Source organism: Brienomyrus brachyistius, chromosome 1, assembly GCF_023856365.1.
Source record: "Brienomyrus brachyistius isolate T26 chromosome 1, BBRACH_0.4, whole genome shotgun sequence".
NCBI classification, from domain to species: Eukaryota; Metazoa; Chordata; class Actinopteri; order Osteoglossiformes; family Mormyridae; genus Brienomyrus; species Brienomyrus brachyistius.
The window spans coordinates 15,767,510-15,785,729 of NC_064533.1; the positions used below are offsets into that span (position 1 = coordinate 15,767,510).

At 48.3% G+C, this 18,220-nt stretch overlaps 1 protein-coding gene across 1 annotated transcript; it reads right to left on the reverse strand.

Annotated features, from left to right (window-relative positions):
- Positions 1-604: 604 nt before the first annotated feature.
- LOC125705270 (LIM domain only protein 3-like) lies at positions 605-7,987 on the reverse strand. Its single transcript, XM_048971731.1, has 2 exons — positions 7,621-7,987; positions 605-1,989 (listed from the first exon to the last, which is right to left on the reverse strand). Exons 1-2 carry the CDS (start codon positions 7,860-7,862, stop codon positions 1,884-1,886), a joined length of 348 nt encoding a protein of 115 aa, XP_048827688.1. The 5' UTR covers positions 7,863-7,987; the 3' UTR covers positions 605-1,883.
- Positions 7,988-18,220: the final 10,233 nt, after the last annotated feature.

Below are 18,220 nucleotides of genomic sequence, written 5' to 3' on the forward strand. Positions count from 1 at the left end.
CTCCTGTCACCCCCATGAAATATGAGACAGCTGGTCTGGGTGTCTCACCCCAGAACGCCGCTACATTTTCTCTGTTGTCGTTTTTCATTCTTAGAGAGTCTGCTTGTGAGAAGCTGCTGATTGGTCAGTGAGTCCCATGGCTTTATGGGAAATTTGTCCCTGACTGTCCAGGATACATGCCCAACCTTAGATTCAATCTTCTTCCAAGCATTTGAGTGTTAGCTTTCATCCAATGATTGCACACTTCTTAGAGCTCGGAAATTCTTTTGTCCCCCTAAATAAAAGGGGGGCATTGTTTGTGCCCGTGCATCTCGGAAAACGTTGTCAAACTCATTTCTGCAGATGTCACAGCTGACTGGGTGACATTATAGTTTGAACACACCATGTCCATAGTTTGGTTGAGAAGACTTTCTCGTAATAAAATCAAATGACTTGTGTATATTGAAGTGTGCGGGTAACTAAATAGTTAATCGTAAAGTAATCAGAGTAGCTGTTCCCAAAAGTGAAATGAAACACATTATGTATGTGATATTTGTGAATTTGTAAAAAAACAACACATGAAGTAAAGGCCTCACATGAATTAAACCAAGAGGACTCCAGATTTCATTCCAAATTTCCAGAAATGCTCCAGTAAAACCTCCCAATAAAGATACTGCCTCACACTGGCATTTAGCAAAGAAGGGGGGAATGAGGAGATCACACCAGTCGTAACACAATAAAACTGTATTACACTTGTGCTTAAAATTATTACAATACAGTATGTACAAGAGTAGTCCAAAAAATAAACATTTCATGCTGTCTGACACTTAAAAAGAAATCATTATACAATAGCAAGCAAAGGAAAAAAAACGTATATACAACGTCAATTCAAATGGGAAATCAATTGGCCTTCGGGTTTTGCAAAATGGCTGCCCGCCTGAAAAGTGAACGCGAGGGACTTGTCAAACACACACAGGGGCCATTTCTCCATAAGTGGGGGGGGGGGGGGACATAAAGAAGTCACCACGGCAACAACCACATGTGTAGGCCGGCCCACGCTGATGTCATCAGGCCCCAGAATGGCTTTCCACCATGACGGCGACAGCAGTTAAATTCACGTAGTTGCGTGGGGCCCGGTTTTGTTTAAATACAATGTTTCTTAAGACTTCCGAACTCTGCCCAGTCATTTAAGGACCAACAAAATTCCCAAGTATGGAGGGACGACAGGAAGGGAATCATGGCTAAAAAGAAGGGCAGAGCTAATCAAACAGAGACTGAATCTCTCTCATTTCAGAGCAGAGGGAGCCTAAAAGACCCCCCCCCCCCTTCTGACACCACTGTCAACCTGAGATCTTAAGGTGGCTCCATATCATGGGGGGGGGAGGGGGGAGGAATTCTTATTTTCTTATCTTCTTTTCTTTTATCCACCAACAGTGTGAAAGGGTGCTGTCCACTAGGCCTGGGTTGGGGATGGAGGATGACAGGGACTGTCCCCAGTAAGGCGATTGTTGGTGCTGGGAGTTGGAGGGTTAAGGGGCTATGGGAACTGTTGGCCGGAGGTGTGTGTGTGTGCGTGTGTGTGTGTGTGTGTGTGTGTGTGGGCGGGGGGGGTTGCGGCTTGAAGTCTTCATTAATATAAAAAAAACTCCCCACTCAGTCTATCGTTATGGGTGCCACTGCCCAAATTCAGTCCATTATCTATAGTTTGTCCTATACAGCAGGTCCCCTAGGGGGCGCAGTGAGGGAGGGGTTATGTACATGGGGCTGGGGGAGGGGGGCTGATAAAACAGTATGAGTGCTTTCAAGGGGTTGATTGCAAGTTTTTCGTCTGGTTTTCTCTTTTTCTCTTGGGGGTGAGTGGGGACAGGCCTTGGGGGTGGGGGGTGCAGAGTGGAGGCCTGACTTCAGCGGACCTGGGGAGCATAACCGTCCTTCATGAGTCCTTCTTCATAGTCTGTCTGACATAGAATCATGTTGTTCTTCAGGAAGAATTTGTCTCCCACACAAAATCTGAGAGAGAGAAAGAGGGAGGGGGGGGGGGGGGGGGACACAACATTGCAAATTTAAAGCACAGGAAACAAATGTCTCTTCATTAGCACCGCGCTGCAGGCTTTTCTCACCGTCTAGCTCATTTTGGCCTCCCAAACACCCCCCCCCCCCCACCTACCCGGCGTTCCTGAAGCTGCATCGGAGCGCCGCTCCGACATCCCAGACCTTTTGTTCCGCCTCACGGTGGGCGAAAGTTGCACTTGACCTTTTCACCGCGGCCGAGTGGAGATTAAGTTTAAGCGAGCGCCCAGACCGGTAGTCCTGGGGGCTGCTTACTGTATTCGCAATAAGGGTTCAGCAAGGTCTGAACGTCGGCGATACTGTTTACCTGGGGATGTCTGCCCCCCCCTTTATTTGACTCTTCGCTGCATCCACCGGAGGGAGACGATTTGCGTTGCTTGGGGGGGGGGGGGGGGGGGGGTCAGTTTCCATACGTTTTAAGCAGCGCAATACCTGAGCTCTACGATTCTGAGATTAAAAGCTATTATTTTCTCCTAGCGCCTGGATTAAGGGGCTGTTCACTGTGAGGCTGTTTTAGGAGGAATTAAAACTTTGAGAATAACATCTGACTGCAGGGTTTCGTTCGTGGGTGCAGAGCCGGCGCTCGATGTGAATCGCAGGCAAAAGCTTTCGTTTCGTCCATGATGGGACAACTTCTTCTGCTGTGTGTGTGTTTTTTTTCCTGAGAACTCTGCCTTGAATGCGGCAACGTCAAATGAGCACCAGCCTGTCGTCGGGGACAACCGATGCATCCCGTTGTCACGGTGATTAAACAGAGCCATAGCCATGCTTAACATAATGGTGTCATCCCCTCGATAAAAACGATAGCCGCTCTCCCAGAATCCATTAGTGTCCGTCTTCAGCGGTGTGGTGCATCCCACCCCCCCACTCTCCGCTAATAGGACACCATGCTGCTCACTCACTGCTTTTTTACCCCCCTTCCCACTTGTGTTTCTTGCCCCCGCATCTTATTTCCTACCCCTCGATCGTCTCTGCGCTGAGAAAATGTCACCAGCATCTGCAAGTTCCTGGGCGACGAACAAAACAAGATTATTATTCTCAACCCATCAGGGCTCGTTCAAAAAAGCAAACAAAACAACAAAACAAAAGCAGTCCCTGTTTTCCTTGTTTTCCTTACAATCCTTAGCGCCCCCAACATAGCATCCATTATCCTGGGTTTTATGTATTTATTTGCCTGGAAATTAACTTACCATATGAGTGAATCTCTTTTCCTTATAGGCCTGTACTGGATGAGGAGATGGATGAAGTGATGGATGAATGATGGACGGATGAACCTCTTGTCCATCCAGACAGCCAGCACCTTCCTCAGTGTGGTGTTCAGAACCAGCACACGATACCACCACAGGTCTCACCACAGGGGCTACTGTGATATTTCACTCCCGGGACCAGCTCAGGGTGGCCCCTCACAGATATATGGCGGTGTCGACTACTTGCCTCGGAGGCACACTAACTAGACTAATCGGGCACTAAATAACCAGGAGCTTGTCACAAAGCGTGGGGGGGAAACGTCTCCACGACACTAAATCTAATTACCATTAGTGAAGCGCTGGTTCACAAACAGTTGACCCGGTGACACCGGCGCTTAATTGTAACAGCATGTTGTTTCGGCTTCAGTTCTGCTCCCCTCTCCCCCTCTTTTTCCCAGAGCGCCGTCGGGTAATCAAGAGCGCGCTTGGCGTGTACAGCGATCATGGAAACACAAAACGAGGTACGTGGGGGGACAGGAGAGACAGCGGCGGAGAGGAACGCGCCCGTCACCGTCTGCGATACCAAAGAAATGTCGGAAGGGACAGACAGCTCGGATGCAGCGGTGGGATGGCAGCAGGGAACGCCATACACGGGAATTTTGACAGGTGACCTGCTGCTGTGTCCTGGAGGAGGAAGTTAACAAGGAAAGCCCAGGTAGAGCCCTAATAGACTTATTTGTGGAGAATAATGCAAGACTCAAGGCAGGATGGGACACCAGGGTCATTGCTGGACACTACGGGCGACTAGATACAGCGTTCCACGTGACTTTTAGCGGGAGAAGGCCCACGTCAACATGGTAGAACGTGCCAACTCCTCAGACTCACGCAGAGCCGCCGATTGAGCCCACGGCCCTGCGGGCTCTAACCGCCGAGCCCGCCGATTGGCTGCAAGTTAAATGAAATTATTTTGCAGAGCGACAAGCCTGCCGAGGTTATTGGGAGCCGTCAGCTGCACACAGGGGTTTTCGTGGGCCGCTCAGATACCTTCTGTTTCACCTATCAGAGGAAGTTTCAGGGCATCGCTGACGTATCTGCTTGGGTTTACATTGTTTTACTGCGCTGCGATTTCCTCCTGGCTTTGAGCGGTGAACCGCCATTTATAATTACTCAAAAGTGGGCTGCTAATACACAGACAGTCACAGTGGGACAGGTCGCTGCTCAGAGTTGGACGAGCAACTTTAGGGGATCCGATATGAGACCGCAAGCTACCCCAGGTGACCCCCAGTGCCCCATCAGCCCGTCAGGCATCCCGCAGAGAGCATCCGGCTGGGAAACTGGATCCAGAGTCACTTTATGATGAGGCTGGAAGACAAGCCATTGATTATGTGTCCCTTGGGCTGATTTGTGGCTAGAAGGGTGACTCGGGTTTCATCTGGCCTATCGAGGGTCACAGGCAAGCTGGGAACGAGGCAGTGAGGGATGAGGCCAAGCTGCTTGACTTGTAATCCGGCAGAGCGGAGCAGGACACGCAGGGATGCTACTGTGCTCACGTGAGCCTCTTACTGGACCATCCTATGGAGTGTGATGTCATATTGAGGGGACACATGGTTTAAACAATTGTGGTGCTTTATAAAGAAACGTATTCACAGAAAGAGTCATGTAGTAGTATTTACATAATGGTCTCCATCCTTTTTAACAGCGTAAGCCACTTTTACAAAGAAATCTGGGAAGCTACCAAGTAGTGATGGTATAGTTTGCTGACCAGAGTTGGGGGGGCGGTTCCCCTCTGTGGTAAAATTTTTAATTATTTTTTTTTTTTGGGGGGGGGGGGGGGAGTTCTGTCGCAGTCTCCTGGAAATGTGGAAATATCTTGCTGATCGGTTTGTTGGTGACCACTCATTTAGACTGCCACACACCCTGTCCTTCCTGTAAACTGGATAAGTAGCTATGGAAGGTGGACGGATGGATGAATGAAGCAGTATGTGTTTACTTGAGGATGCTGATGTAGACAGTGTATTCATCTTCAGTCAGTCTCAGTAGGTGCACTGATTTAAGGAAGGCGTAACAGCCGAAAGAGATTAGCACGTCCAGTCTCAACGTTCCTGAGGGTGAGGCAGTGTCCTTCATGAAAGAAAATCATGTCAAATCTCTATGCCAAAGTATTTACCAACAAATCAGGCAGGGCGATTACGCTGCCTACGTATCTGATTGTGGCGATTTAACCTTCAAACGCAGATGCGGGGTGAAGTGACCCGCAGAAACGACGCGTAATTACACCGGTGGACCCCGGCGACCCCTGCCATTTATCAGATGGTACATTCCTAATGATGATCCAAAGAGAGATCTTTCTCCTAGTCGTTAGATGGATTCGATTGGAATGTTGGGGCCTTTAAATGTTTGGCGAGGCTGAAAGGCTTTGGGGGCAGGGGGGATTGCTTGGATGTTTGGAGGGGGGGGTGTGATAGGAATGCAAGACAAGACCAGCAAATCGGTCCTTGGTGTGGGTCCAGCACACTGTCCGCAGGGGTTGGGTTATCTGTTTTTTGTAGGTGTTGGTTTTAAGGATGCCAACAATGTCACCAGGAAAGAAGAAAGTTCTCAGGAGCTTACGAAGGGTTATTTATGTTCAGTATTGATTTTGTTGCTTTTTGTGTTGGGGAAGTTTCCAACAAGGTGTCTAAAAACAGGTGGGGTGACGTACATCCCAGGACAGTGTCCTGCTCCTCTGCTGACAAATGACATTCCTCTCAGTCTGATAGGAGGCAGAGCAGCTGCATATTACTTTATGGAAATTTACTTTTTTATTCAGCAGATGTTTTTCACCAAAGTGATGTAAAATCGAGAAAAGAGGGTCTCAGGAGCGATTGAGGCTTACTGGCCTTGCTCATTGATGACAGCTCTACCTGCTCTGGGATCTGAACCAGCAACCTTCCAATCACAGCCACGGTGACCTACCCCACTGAGCCTGACGCCACCCTCTTAATAGGGACTCGGCAATGAATGTAACATCAACCTTTAAACTCTTTAAATTCTTTAAACCTTAGCAGTATACAAACTTCTCCTGTTCTCGTCTTCCTGGCAAAACAGTGCCCATGCACAGCATAGACCATGATGTAGTTCCTACCACAAATCAACATCAAATAAATATAAAATAAATGTAAACATTACTTTAAGTAATATTTATGGAAGCTACACTTTCAATCCTTATGCTTAGATGTAATGATCTGATGGGCATCAGCCCAGGATCACAGGGCCACCACTTTCCAAATCTCTGTGCGATACACAGATGGCCCCGCCTACACCCCCTCCCAGGCCTACAGGCAGACCCCCCCCAGGTGAGTGTGGACACTCCTCAGGAGCCGCCACCTCGATGAGATCGAGCCGCCATGTCATGGGGAGGTGCCTGAGGTCCATTTCATCTCTTCAGATGCTCCTTATCACACGATGTATTCAGGATGTGAGCCCTGGATTGATGGCATTGCTGCACCCTCAGCCCATCTGCTGCTCATACCTGTTCCCCCCCACCCCCACCTCATGGAGTTATTACACCAGGAAGGAGCTGGACGCCAAGGGAGGAGGTGACTTTGCTGCTAAAGATTAGTCATACTTTCATAAGCGGGACCTGTCAGTGTGGTTCAGCTGGACAGTGGCTGACAGGCCTCTTCCAAATGTTGAAAATGCTTAAGCTGACCTTCCCAAAAAGCTTTTGAAGGGCCTTTCTCAGCAACTCCAGGAAGGCCAGGAGAGTTTCTTTCATTAGGGTCAAAATCCCATGTAGCAAAAGAGCACGACATCAGAGACACCGAGAGTGGGTTGTTTTTTCATTTCTCCTCACTCATTCAAGCAAGTAGCGCTTTCACTGAAACACTTAGCGACATCCAATCTTGTTCCTCCAATGAGGGGACACACTTCCACAACAATGTCTTAACGCCATGTTTAGGTCACCAAAATTAACCAGCAGTTCGAGATCTTTTACGAAAAAAAAAAATATTTACAGAATTACATCATCCACTTGTTTTCTTCGTATCAGCTTTTTGAGAATTTAATAGTAAATCTATGTGTTTACAAAGTCACTCCTGGCCGATCTGACTGCTCTGCTACAGCTTTTCTGACGCCTTGCAGTTTGGATTGTACCATGCCCTAGCCCTGCCTGCATTTTGATTTGTTTTTCTGGATTTTACAGCTCCTTTATGTGATAAGTGTGCTGTGATGCCCAGGGCCTTACATATGTCTGCTTCTTCTTAATGAGCGGAAGACACGGCAGCCCACCCACCATGCAGTGCATCATGCAACCTGTTTACTCATTGGCTGAGAGGAAGGGTGGGTGTGGCCATCCTATGCATCCCTGCCCCCTCCCCCCTAGCCCCTCCCACTCTTCACTCACCTCTGATTGCAGAGTTGGCAGGCGAAGCAGTCCAAGTGGTAGACGTTGTCCTTGGCCCTCATGACCATCTCGAAGGCGGGGATCAGCTTGCTGCAGGCGGCGCAGTTCCCCGTCACTCCAAACAACCTGCCGGAGAGACACGTCCCGCCCGTCAGACCGGCGGCAGCCCACAAAATGCCACACCGGCACTCATTAAGCCCCCGGTTCTCGATCCTCGTGAGGTCTCTGCTTTGCGAAAACATCCACGGCACAATCAGAGAGCAAAATAACCCATTAGAGTGTGAGTTTCTTGGGGCGCTTTGCCATCATTGTTAAAATGATAGAGCCCCGCGCCTCTCCGGGAGTCTGCGAAGAATCGCTGGCTGATGGACGATGCCGGGGCTGAGCTACGCGGAGCTGTTTATTAACCTTTACAAAGCACGTCTCCCGGAGGCAAAACTGCTGTAGATCGAGCCCCGCGCGCCGTAAATACCTGTCGAATTACGACGAGGGGCGGCGGTGGAGGACATCTATCCCGGCGGCCCGCGTGACGGGAAGCCGGCTAAATCGAAGGAAACAAGACAGCTGTAATTAAAAGAATTAGGCCTCTTTCTTCAGAGCTGTCTAAATATAGCAGTGCGGCATGTTGCGGACGACGTTGCGGATCGCCTTTGTTCTTCCGTATAAATGTGCAGTCCCCAGGGCTGTCATCCTGCGGCGTTTACAAAGTCATACTGATTACAGACTTATTAGGAGACGAAATGCGAAGGCTGATTATGGACCACAGTTACATTAAAAAGCCGATGTTGCGGTAGTCCTCTGGCAGCACAGATCTGCGAATGGGGTTGTACTAGATGAGAGGCGCGATGTGTGAGGAGAGCTATTGATCTTGTTTCCGGCATATATCTACATGCAGCAAAATGCCAAATTCTCTCTTTTTATTGACACAAGTAATGAATACTCAAAACAATACCAGATATACTTAGAAAACAATGTAGATGGATTATCTCCTCCTTCTATATTTTGACACCACACGATTACAGAGTGTCTTTTTGATAGAGCCGGATTTGCTGTGATGTGTAGCTTAGAGAGCTGGGGATCGGCCGTTGTGTCCAGAAGGTCATAGGTTCAAATCCTTTGACTGGCACAGTAATCATATCACCTTTGGGCCCTTGAGCAAGGTCTTTAACCCCCCCACTGCTCCAGGGACACTCGCTGACCCTGCCCTCTGACCTCAAGCTTTTCTCACTTGTACGTTACTTTGGGCAAAACTGTGCTAAGTGAATGGAAATTAAATTCGGCACCTGCTTAAAGAAAGTGTGGTAGAAAAATTTAGAATATAATACTTAGAATAAAAGTCTAGAAAAAACTAGAGTGTCAGGTTGTACCTTTCTGCAGGAACCCTTTCCTTTATGAGAGAGACTTTTTTGTGCCTCTACAAAACTGAGAAGAACAAATGCCTGGTAAGCTGCATGACAAATACACACACACACACACACACACACACACACACACACACACACACACACAACGAATCGGGAAAAACAAATATTACAGTAAGATATTACCGCAAAGGTTTAGTGGTGGTTTGAGGAATTCCACTGCATTGACAGAAAAGGAAATGCGAACAGCCGTGTTCCTATCAAACGCAAACAGGGAACCTGATGTCCAACGGGTTCATTAGGAGGTTTTTGGAGCTAAACCTTGCTTTGGGCAACTTGAGTCCCCAGTGAAAATGGTAAGAAAAGCGCAAAAACTTCCCTTTGTGTTTGTGGGTCTCGCAGGTCCACCTGGGTCTTATGTGGGCATTTATATTTTATGGGCACCTTTTAATCGATTCCAAAACTACTCTAACGAGCCTTGCGCAAAATTCATTAAAGCGTTGTTTGTGAAAACCTTCGGAAACAAAAGCGTGTGAAAGTTAGCAACCCCCCGGTCTGCTGTTCTTATAATGTTACAGTTTTTGTTTCTGGGCCTAAGTGAGGCATCTAAAAAGGCGTTTTAAGGGAAGCTGAGGTGTTTCTACGAAACATGTCTGCTGTGGAAAAAATAGCATTTTTAGAAGCTGCATCCGGCGCAACAAAATCTCCAATTCAATGCGGACATACATGTGTGAGCGAGGCAGCCCCGCGCCACATCAAAGGCCGCGCCTGTTCTGCCCCGCTTCATTTTAATTTCTTTCCTTTGTCATTAAATCTGAATTTCAGTCGCGCGTTGGGGTGGGGGGCGGGGGGGGGAGTGAGCCGCTGTCCTACGCAGCCCCCTAAACCCTAACCCGCTAAACAGGAGCAACACCACGCTGTCAAATCAAAAGCTCAACAAGGCGTGACGCGGGTGTTGAGGTGTGACACGGCGCCGCCCTGCAGGAAAGAAATAAATAAATGAGAAATAAAAAATGATTTTAAAGTTCCTCTTCAAAAGAGTGATCCGTCAGGTGATCACGTTAGTGGGGCTTCCACAGAAAGAGACCCCTGCTTCCTTGGCGACGCCCTTGCTCAAGAGGATCCTGGGAACCCAAGTCGGCATTTTCCATCGCAACAGGCTGATTCAGTGTATGGGGGGGCAACTGGATTAAAAGCAGGTTCCCTCCTAATACATTTAAAGGCACCCTCTCTGCTGAAGTACCACCCCCCCTCACCCTCTCAAGCTGGATGTCCAGATTTCTTCCTTCTTCCAGCTATGTGGCTGGAAAAGGGGAGTTAGAAGATTTAGGGGATGTAAGACCTGACTCTAACATAGCTACGGGGGGGTCAGGTGGTCTCCTCCAGTCGACGCCCATGAAACAGCGCAGGGGGTGACAGAAACGTTTCACAGAAGCTGAAAGCAACATTTTGGTGGCAAGATGTGGAAAGGAAAAATCTGGGAAGCACGTTATTTAGCGTGATGTAATGACCCACCTGTCATGTGACTGCTCATTAACTATGGTGGGCTTTTGGGGGGGGGTGGGGGTCGCAGGAGACAGGCCAGTGCGGCCGGTGGCGGGTCCGCTTCGTGAGGGAAAAATGGAGCGGTTCTGTCATCTCTGAAGAGACACCAATTAAATTATTCCGCAAAGCATTAGCCTGCCGGACCCCGAAAGAGAATTTAGCTCTCACAGCAAGACTAAAATCGTTAAAATCGCTGCCCCCTTCGGATGGCGCACAAGCGCTGACATCTCAATGGATAATAACATTGATAAATTCATCGCAGTGCGAAATCTAAGTAATTGGGTTTCGATCATAACGCCGCGGCTTTATGAAACGGCGGGAATAAGAGCGGGATCGTCTAGCCGTGCGAGCGGCTCTGCGCCGGATCGCCAGTGCTTGTGAATCCGCTGGGAAGAAGCAGTGCTTCGCCTTACCTTCCCTCCGCAGGTATTTATAAACAGAGTCGCTGGTATTGACTGCATTTGTGCCAGTTTTTAAACACATTTTAGGGTCGGGCCCTTAACCCCATCCCGGTACGCCTTTCCAGAACAAAGACCCCGTCCCTCTTAGTCACGGGCATCTGCTCGGGGTATTAAAGGCAGAGAATTAAACATAGGGCTCTTCGGGGGTTAATCCCTTTCTGGGCGGGGGCGAGGGGGAAGGGGGAGGGTAATAATGGCCCGACGTCAAAGGCCGTTTGAAATTCCGACTGTGCCTCCCTGTGACTCCGGTTGCTCTGGCCTCGCTGTGCATTTATCAGCTACCTGATTAGAATTTGTTTCCACACAAACCATTGATCATCAGCCTATTACTAGGCAAATGACAGTTAATTACCCACTACATTAACCACCGGGACCCGGGACCTGCTTCTCATGCCATCAGTCAACATGATGAATGTGCCCGGTGCAGCTCCGCCGCGCCGCGCCACCCCTTCAGCTGGCTGTGCTGCACCGCGGCCCCCAGCCCCTTCCTCGCCCACCACCCCCTACCCCCACCGGCCCCCGCAGAATCTATGGCAATCTGCATAATTACAGGCTCCGGGTTAATAACAGACAAATGATTTGTTGCGTCTAAACAGCCGCAGGGAATGCGGCGAGGGGTCCCTGGACGTCGCAGTGAGTCTTCGGCGAGGGGGGGGGGGGGCTTGTTTTTCTGTGTACGTTGGGGTGAAAAGAAGACACTTAATGGTGCGTCGCCAGCAAGGGGGCTGCTCTGATCTGAGACCCCCTCGATCTGTGATTGTTTTTTTTTAATCAGCAAAGGATCCTTAAAGTAATATTATCTCAATGGCCCTGACTGGAGGGGGGGACTGGCCCCCAGATCAGCTCTTTCCCCTCGGGTGCTCCAGACCCGATCAGCTGCCGGCTCCATCAGATCTCATCTGCACCTGGACTCTGAGATTCTAATGATGAATTATCACCCCCTTCCATAAGGGGGGCGGGGGGCTGTGCATCTCCCACCAGACCGTCAGCTACCAGACTGAGGACGCTGGGGTACGAATCAGATCTAATTAACTCAGAGACGATACGACACTCCTGCTCCCTGAGTCCCCGTCCCACTCCGTGCATCTTTCGCCCCCTTGCCCCCCCCCCATCTGGGACGCTAACTTCGACAACCCTGACTCCACTCTTTCACCCCATGTTCCTAATTGTGATGTTTACTTGCGATATGTTACCAGCGGTAACAGCCCTCTGTGCAAATAGCATAATTGTTGATATGCAAAGGAAATGATGACATGAGATCTTAGCTGGGGGGGGGGGGGTTCCTAACAACCTGCAGGGGTAACTTCAGCTTAAGACGAATGTTCGCACCTCATAGAAAAGACATAACAATGAAAAATCCATCCTTATGCAATCTGATTCCAAATGTGATCACTGCTATTACCCAAAGGCCTGTGTGAGCTTCAGCCGTCCAACCAGCTGCTTATTTTACCAGCAAAGCTCCTTATTGAAGAGCAGTATCCCTTGGAGGGATTTGACCCGGCAACCTTCAGGGTGGAATTCACCATTTTTAACCTCCGCGCTGCCATCAACCTCCTCTTGGGGGTGCCATCACCCATTTAAAGGGGGATCTGCGTGCATAGATCGCCGCTCTTCCGAAACAAAAAACAACAACAGAAAACAGCTGCACTCCTCGCATATAATCATCTAGGAAGGAAGAATGGCTGATTTTTTCTTTCTTGGACCGAGATGATTTGTGTGTGTGTGTAGGGGGGTGTCAGAGACTGGAAATCTGACAAGGCTGTGCTTCCTCTTTTTTGGTATGCGGTTGATGCTGAAGGGAGAGTAATGAAAGTTTGGAGCCCCCGCGAAGGCCAGATGTGCGAATCAGTGCCCGCCATCGACTGCCAACCCACCTGCATCGCGCGCAAAGCGGAGCGCCGTACCCATCCAGGCCCGCAATTATCCCCGCCAAGCGGACCACTGGCGCCAACCCAGGAATCACGCTCTTCACACATAATTTGACTGATCCCCCCCCTACAGGGTATGGTCCAAACGTGCACAAACACCCACATATAACTCCGGATGCATTTACTTCACAAAAAGCGATTTAGTCTTATAACCTGGATTAAAAAGGTGTATAACACACTCATTTTTTTAAAAAGAAAGACTTAAAGGTTCTCAGGGCTGTAGCAGTGAGACATTCATACCTGCTCCACAGTCATTAGTTAACTAGCTGGTACAGAAATGTTTACAATGGAAACAACAGAGAGTTTGCAGATGCGTGTAATTGCCCTGTCTGAGATCCAGTAACCTGTTTACTACCTTATAAAACACTATTTTTAGGCAAATGTGTAGGGTTGCTCCTAAGGCTGGATGTGTTTTGAATCTGGGCTGAGAGGCATCTTTACGGCTGCAATCTGCGTGTGGCGTCTCGCACCGACCACCGGGGGGAGAGGTTGTTAAAGGGCTCTGAGCTGCCCTGGCTTTCCTTCAAACAGACCCGCAATTCTGTGCCCGGCCCTTCCGCTCCGAGGCGGCCGCCCAGGACCTACCGGCAGCCGCACAATTTTAAGGCAGTACTCTCCGCAAACGGCCGCGTGCATTTTCTCGCTTAGCTACCTTGAATTAGCCGCGCTGTTTCAGTCTCGGGCCCCTGTGACTGCAGCGGCTGGGTGACACAGACCTCGCCGCGTGAAAATTTACAGAACTTCTCTATAGGCTGGATGCCTGAGTCACGGCGGCAGGAGTCGGCCAATAGCGATGCTGCCTTGAAGTTCCGGAGTTGCCGAATGGAATCTGGCTCCAGATCCCTCTTCACACAAGGCGTGACTGTGAATCAATGACTCCACTTTAGCGCCTAAGGTGTAACTCAGCTTACAAATGCATGTTTTAAAGATCCAGGTCCACTTTTTATAGCACGATCCAGGTGATGCAGGAACCTGTGCGTTTGTGATGCTTGTGGACTGTTATTAATTTTATACAGCATCCTTTTTTTTCCCCAATACATATTGAATTACGATCAAATATATGAGGGGAAAAAAACAGCAAAGATAAAAAACATACACTAGAGAACTAGCTTACGAAATATCAAATTGAAAAATGTTAAAAGGAGCAATTCGACGACCTTATGATAGAGAAGTGGATTTAGATGAACTCAGATACTGGTGTAAATCAGACACAAAAGCAGGCGCGTCCTTCTTCAAAGAAATGTTTCAGCATTGGCTTGGGGAAAAAAAGCAGCAACCACAGGTGTTGTAGAGAATAAGTCGCGGCAATTTATACAACAGATATATTTTGCTTATGCACAGAAAATGACTCCATGATGTCCTTGACAGAGTGGAGAAAAATAACCTTTTTTCCCCGTGGCCTGAGGATAAGACGAGCTGCGGAACAGCTGCTCTTGCCTAAGAGATTTAATCGTGCCTGTTTACACACAGTCACATGCATCTCATGTGTGTTTTTCAGGCAATATGTGAAATGTCCCATTTAATTACCCCGAGTCAGGGCTGCAAGTGTCTCATGATTGAGCTCCGTCAGCGGGGCCGTTGGCAGGGCCTTCGGCGGCCCGCAAAATAAATCGCAGTCGTGAGGTTAATGGCGGGCGAGCTTTTTAGGGTGGACGCAGAAATTACGCGACTCAGTGGGAGCTTTTACTCGTCTGAACATGTCTGTGGAAAGGGTGGATAGGCAAAGGGGTGGGGGCCAGGCGCAGGGAGGTAAAAATTTCACTTTTAAAGGATCATGATTTGTTTGAGGTTCCGGTGTGTTCTACAGTCACAGCAGCAGGGCTAACTCTGAGTGACAAATGTATATTGTGACGGTCTTGGTTCCTTTCAGTCGGCCATTTTATATAATAATAAAATTGCATGACATTTCTTGTAAAGGACAATTTACTGGTATAATAAAGAGAATTTTGTGTAATGACAGCAGGAGATAATGGCATAGCCTTAGACAGGGGCCATTTTGGCGGGGCTTTCATTAATTTCTTGGTGTCAGCAGGCTTTACGTAGGTGGCAGAATGACCCGGAAAGGGGTGCGGTCTAAAGAGTCACATGTTCTGTTCTGTGTCTCTCGTTGGCGACATCCCTCCACAGGAGAACCGCAGAACTGACCTGGAAACAAGCGACTCAGTTCGTGCGTGACGAGCCCTAATAAATGAAAATGTTTTTTTTTTTTTTCATTTTTAAAAAGCATCAGAAAAATGAATGCACTCATTATTCTGCTCCTTGTTGGTGTCCAATTAACCGTAATCAAATCGAAAAATAGCACAAAGTGAACATGCGTCATTCTCGCACGACGATAAGGCAAATAAAGAATTGCTTAACGCGGGGTATTAATTACTCTAACGAGCAGCCGCCAGAGGCGGAAAGCTCCTGAAAATAACACTGAAATGTTTTAATCACAGATAAAATATAGATTAGGGATTTTTACAGAATTCCCCTTTGGCAAGAAATTTTAAATTCACCTTAAAGTTATTTAAGGTGGGAGGTACTTAGGGGAGCCGAGTCAGTCATCGTGCTTCTCTGTCGAACATCAGACCCCTGCCTTTGGATCCTCATCATCACCAAACACTCTGACGTGTCAACGTGTGAGAGACCGAGATCCCACCATCTCCAGTGGCACGATGGTCCTCCATTGTTCTTGGGCAGGAAAAACCGGAGAAGCTCTTATAAAGGACTAGAGCAAAGCCAATTAATTTAGCGACAGCAAACGGCAGACTGGGGTACGATCAGATCCAAATATCTAAAACCCAGAAAAAAAGTGAATATTAAAATGCTTTCAGTAGCTCTAATGTAGCTGAACTCTGAACCTCTCCATTAACGCCGATATGGTGCCGGTGACTTTATTACAAACACAGCGTTATCATCATTATTATGGCAGTAATAATTACTACCTCAGTCTCTGTAATGGTTTCACTTGCTCCCCATTCAGCTTCCCACACATCTTCCACATTTATGTTGCGTTTTCCTCGCTGCACTATAAACCATCACGCGGGACGAGCTGTAATGACCGCCTTTTGTCTAAATGTGGGAATAACAGCCGCCGCTGGATTGTCCAGGGATACGGTGGTGGTCTGCGGGGTGCGTTGTCAGGCGTGTGCCCAGGATCGTCGGACGGTGTCTGCTATAAGGGCACTGGGGTCTTTACGGTTGGCGAATGGCATGGGGGGCTCCGCACTTCGGACATTTTGATCTACAGCACCACTCTTATACCACTAGGACTCAGAAGGTCATGGGGTTGAATCCCCACTTCAGAAAACCATCTAAGACTCCAATCAAAGCACGGTCAATGTGAAAGGCCACACTGGTGTAAACTATGGTAAATATAGGTGTGGATTATGTACATATTCAATAACCTGTATTCTCTCCATGCTTTATGATTACCTTTAAATAAGGGAGAAATAATTTTGATCTGATCCAACCAGAAGTCAATGTGTCTATGGGATCACTACACTGATATTCCGATATTCGGGGGCGTTTCCCTGGATTCAGATGCAGGATTAATCCAGATTCCCAGACGAATGTGTCACCTATTCCCCACTGTGTATAAATAATGTCTCATTTTACAGCAGGACAGCGTCAGACCTTTGACCATTCCTGACCACGAACACGCAGCATCATAAAGATGCTCGTAAAGGATAATAATAACCAAATTCACATTACTTCTTTTAAAAGTATAATAAATATTACAGTTCGAAAATGCATAGCTTAATTCAGAAACTGACAAATTTCATTACAGCCATAAAATGTATCGGTGCGTCATAAAGTCATACCATTAACACGAACGAGAGAGACTCTGCTGGTGAATGTAACATTAGTAGATGACTTAATGAAGATATTAATTCCTTAACGAGACTAACGGGCCATCTTGTGGGGTCAAGGGTACACTGCAAACACTGCAAATAAGTGTTCCTCTCATGGTACTTCTTGCAATCACGCACAGTTATATCGGAACACCCACAATGCACTGGTTTCTGCAGAATGGCACCACCCCTGATATCCGGCACTGTATGTAGAAGGCTGATTATCCTTCAGTAAGATTTGCTCTGATTGTGACAGCGAACCGAACCATCTCAGAGTTTGGGGGGGGGGGGGGGTTGACATTGGGATTTTGTTCAGGCATAGGTTTATTTGGTGTAGCCAGACTTCTCCTGAGATTTCCATACACCCCGATCCAGTAAACCTGGTCCCAGATGTAATACAACTCTACATGCTTTGTAGGTGAGGATTAAACCACCTCCTTCTCTCCACTACTCAGTGTGTAGAACAGCTTTCTACCAACCAATTCAGTTCATCTTGTCGCCACTTCCAGCCGGGCCCCCGTAGTCCGACTGCCAGCGAGAATGGGTCAGTTGTAAGGTGACTTCCAACCCCCACATCTGCTGTGGGGTTTGTTACACTGTGGTCCCACCTGAACACGAATTGGACATGACAGAATCTGAGCATCATCAGCACCCCCCACTCACATCTGGACTGTATCATGTCCTCCTATTAATATAAAGGTAAACACCAAACCCCCCCCCCCCCCCCCCACCAGGAGGAGGCAGCGATAGAGCACATTAGAAGGGTCTGTCCAACCCTGTTTAAATTTTTTTTTCTCTGTTGGTATTTATTCCCTATTTATACATGGAAAGTACTGTAGAGCATTATAGGCTATTTAGAATATTACAGAGTATTAATACTGCGGACCAATGCCATTTAAAGTGCTTATATTTCGATTAATACGGAGTAAGCTTAGTTAAAATGATTTTGAGAAGTGATGCATGCTGATGCTCATTCTAATGGTACATTAACATGCTCACTAAATAGCTTTAATAAGACGGGATTCCCCGTGATCGGCGTTTATAGTAAATCGGCCTGTCGAGTCACTCTATACTGTTCCCTGCATTGTGCGGTCGTTTCTGTTTCCAAGGAGTCGGGCAGCAAGAGTGCTCACAAGCGGGTGACCCTTAAACGACCCTGGTGTGGTCGTGCCCCAGCTCTTGACGGCAGGGGGGTGAAGACCGGGATTCACGGGCCCTTGGGAGCTGAGCTGAGCTGGACACCCTAGCCTCCGTGGACATGGAGGTACCCTGGGGCAGCCGGGCCAGCAACGGGGGCCTGAACAATGGTGATTAAAGGCTCTGGCTCACCTGTATGACACAGAGGCCCCCCGGATGTCAGCTGGCCCCCAGCCAGGGACCGAGCCGCATTCATCTGCTCCAAAGGGCCCCATTAATAATGTATGGGCTCATCTGACTGAGCCCGTCAGCCTGCATCTGCTTATGTCACT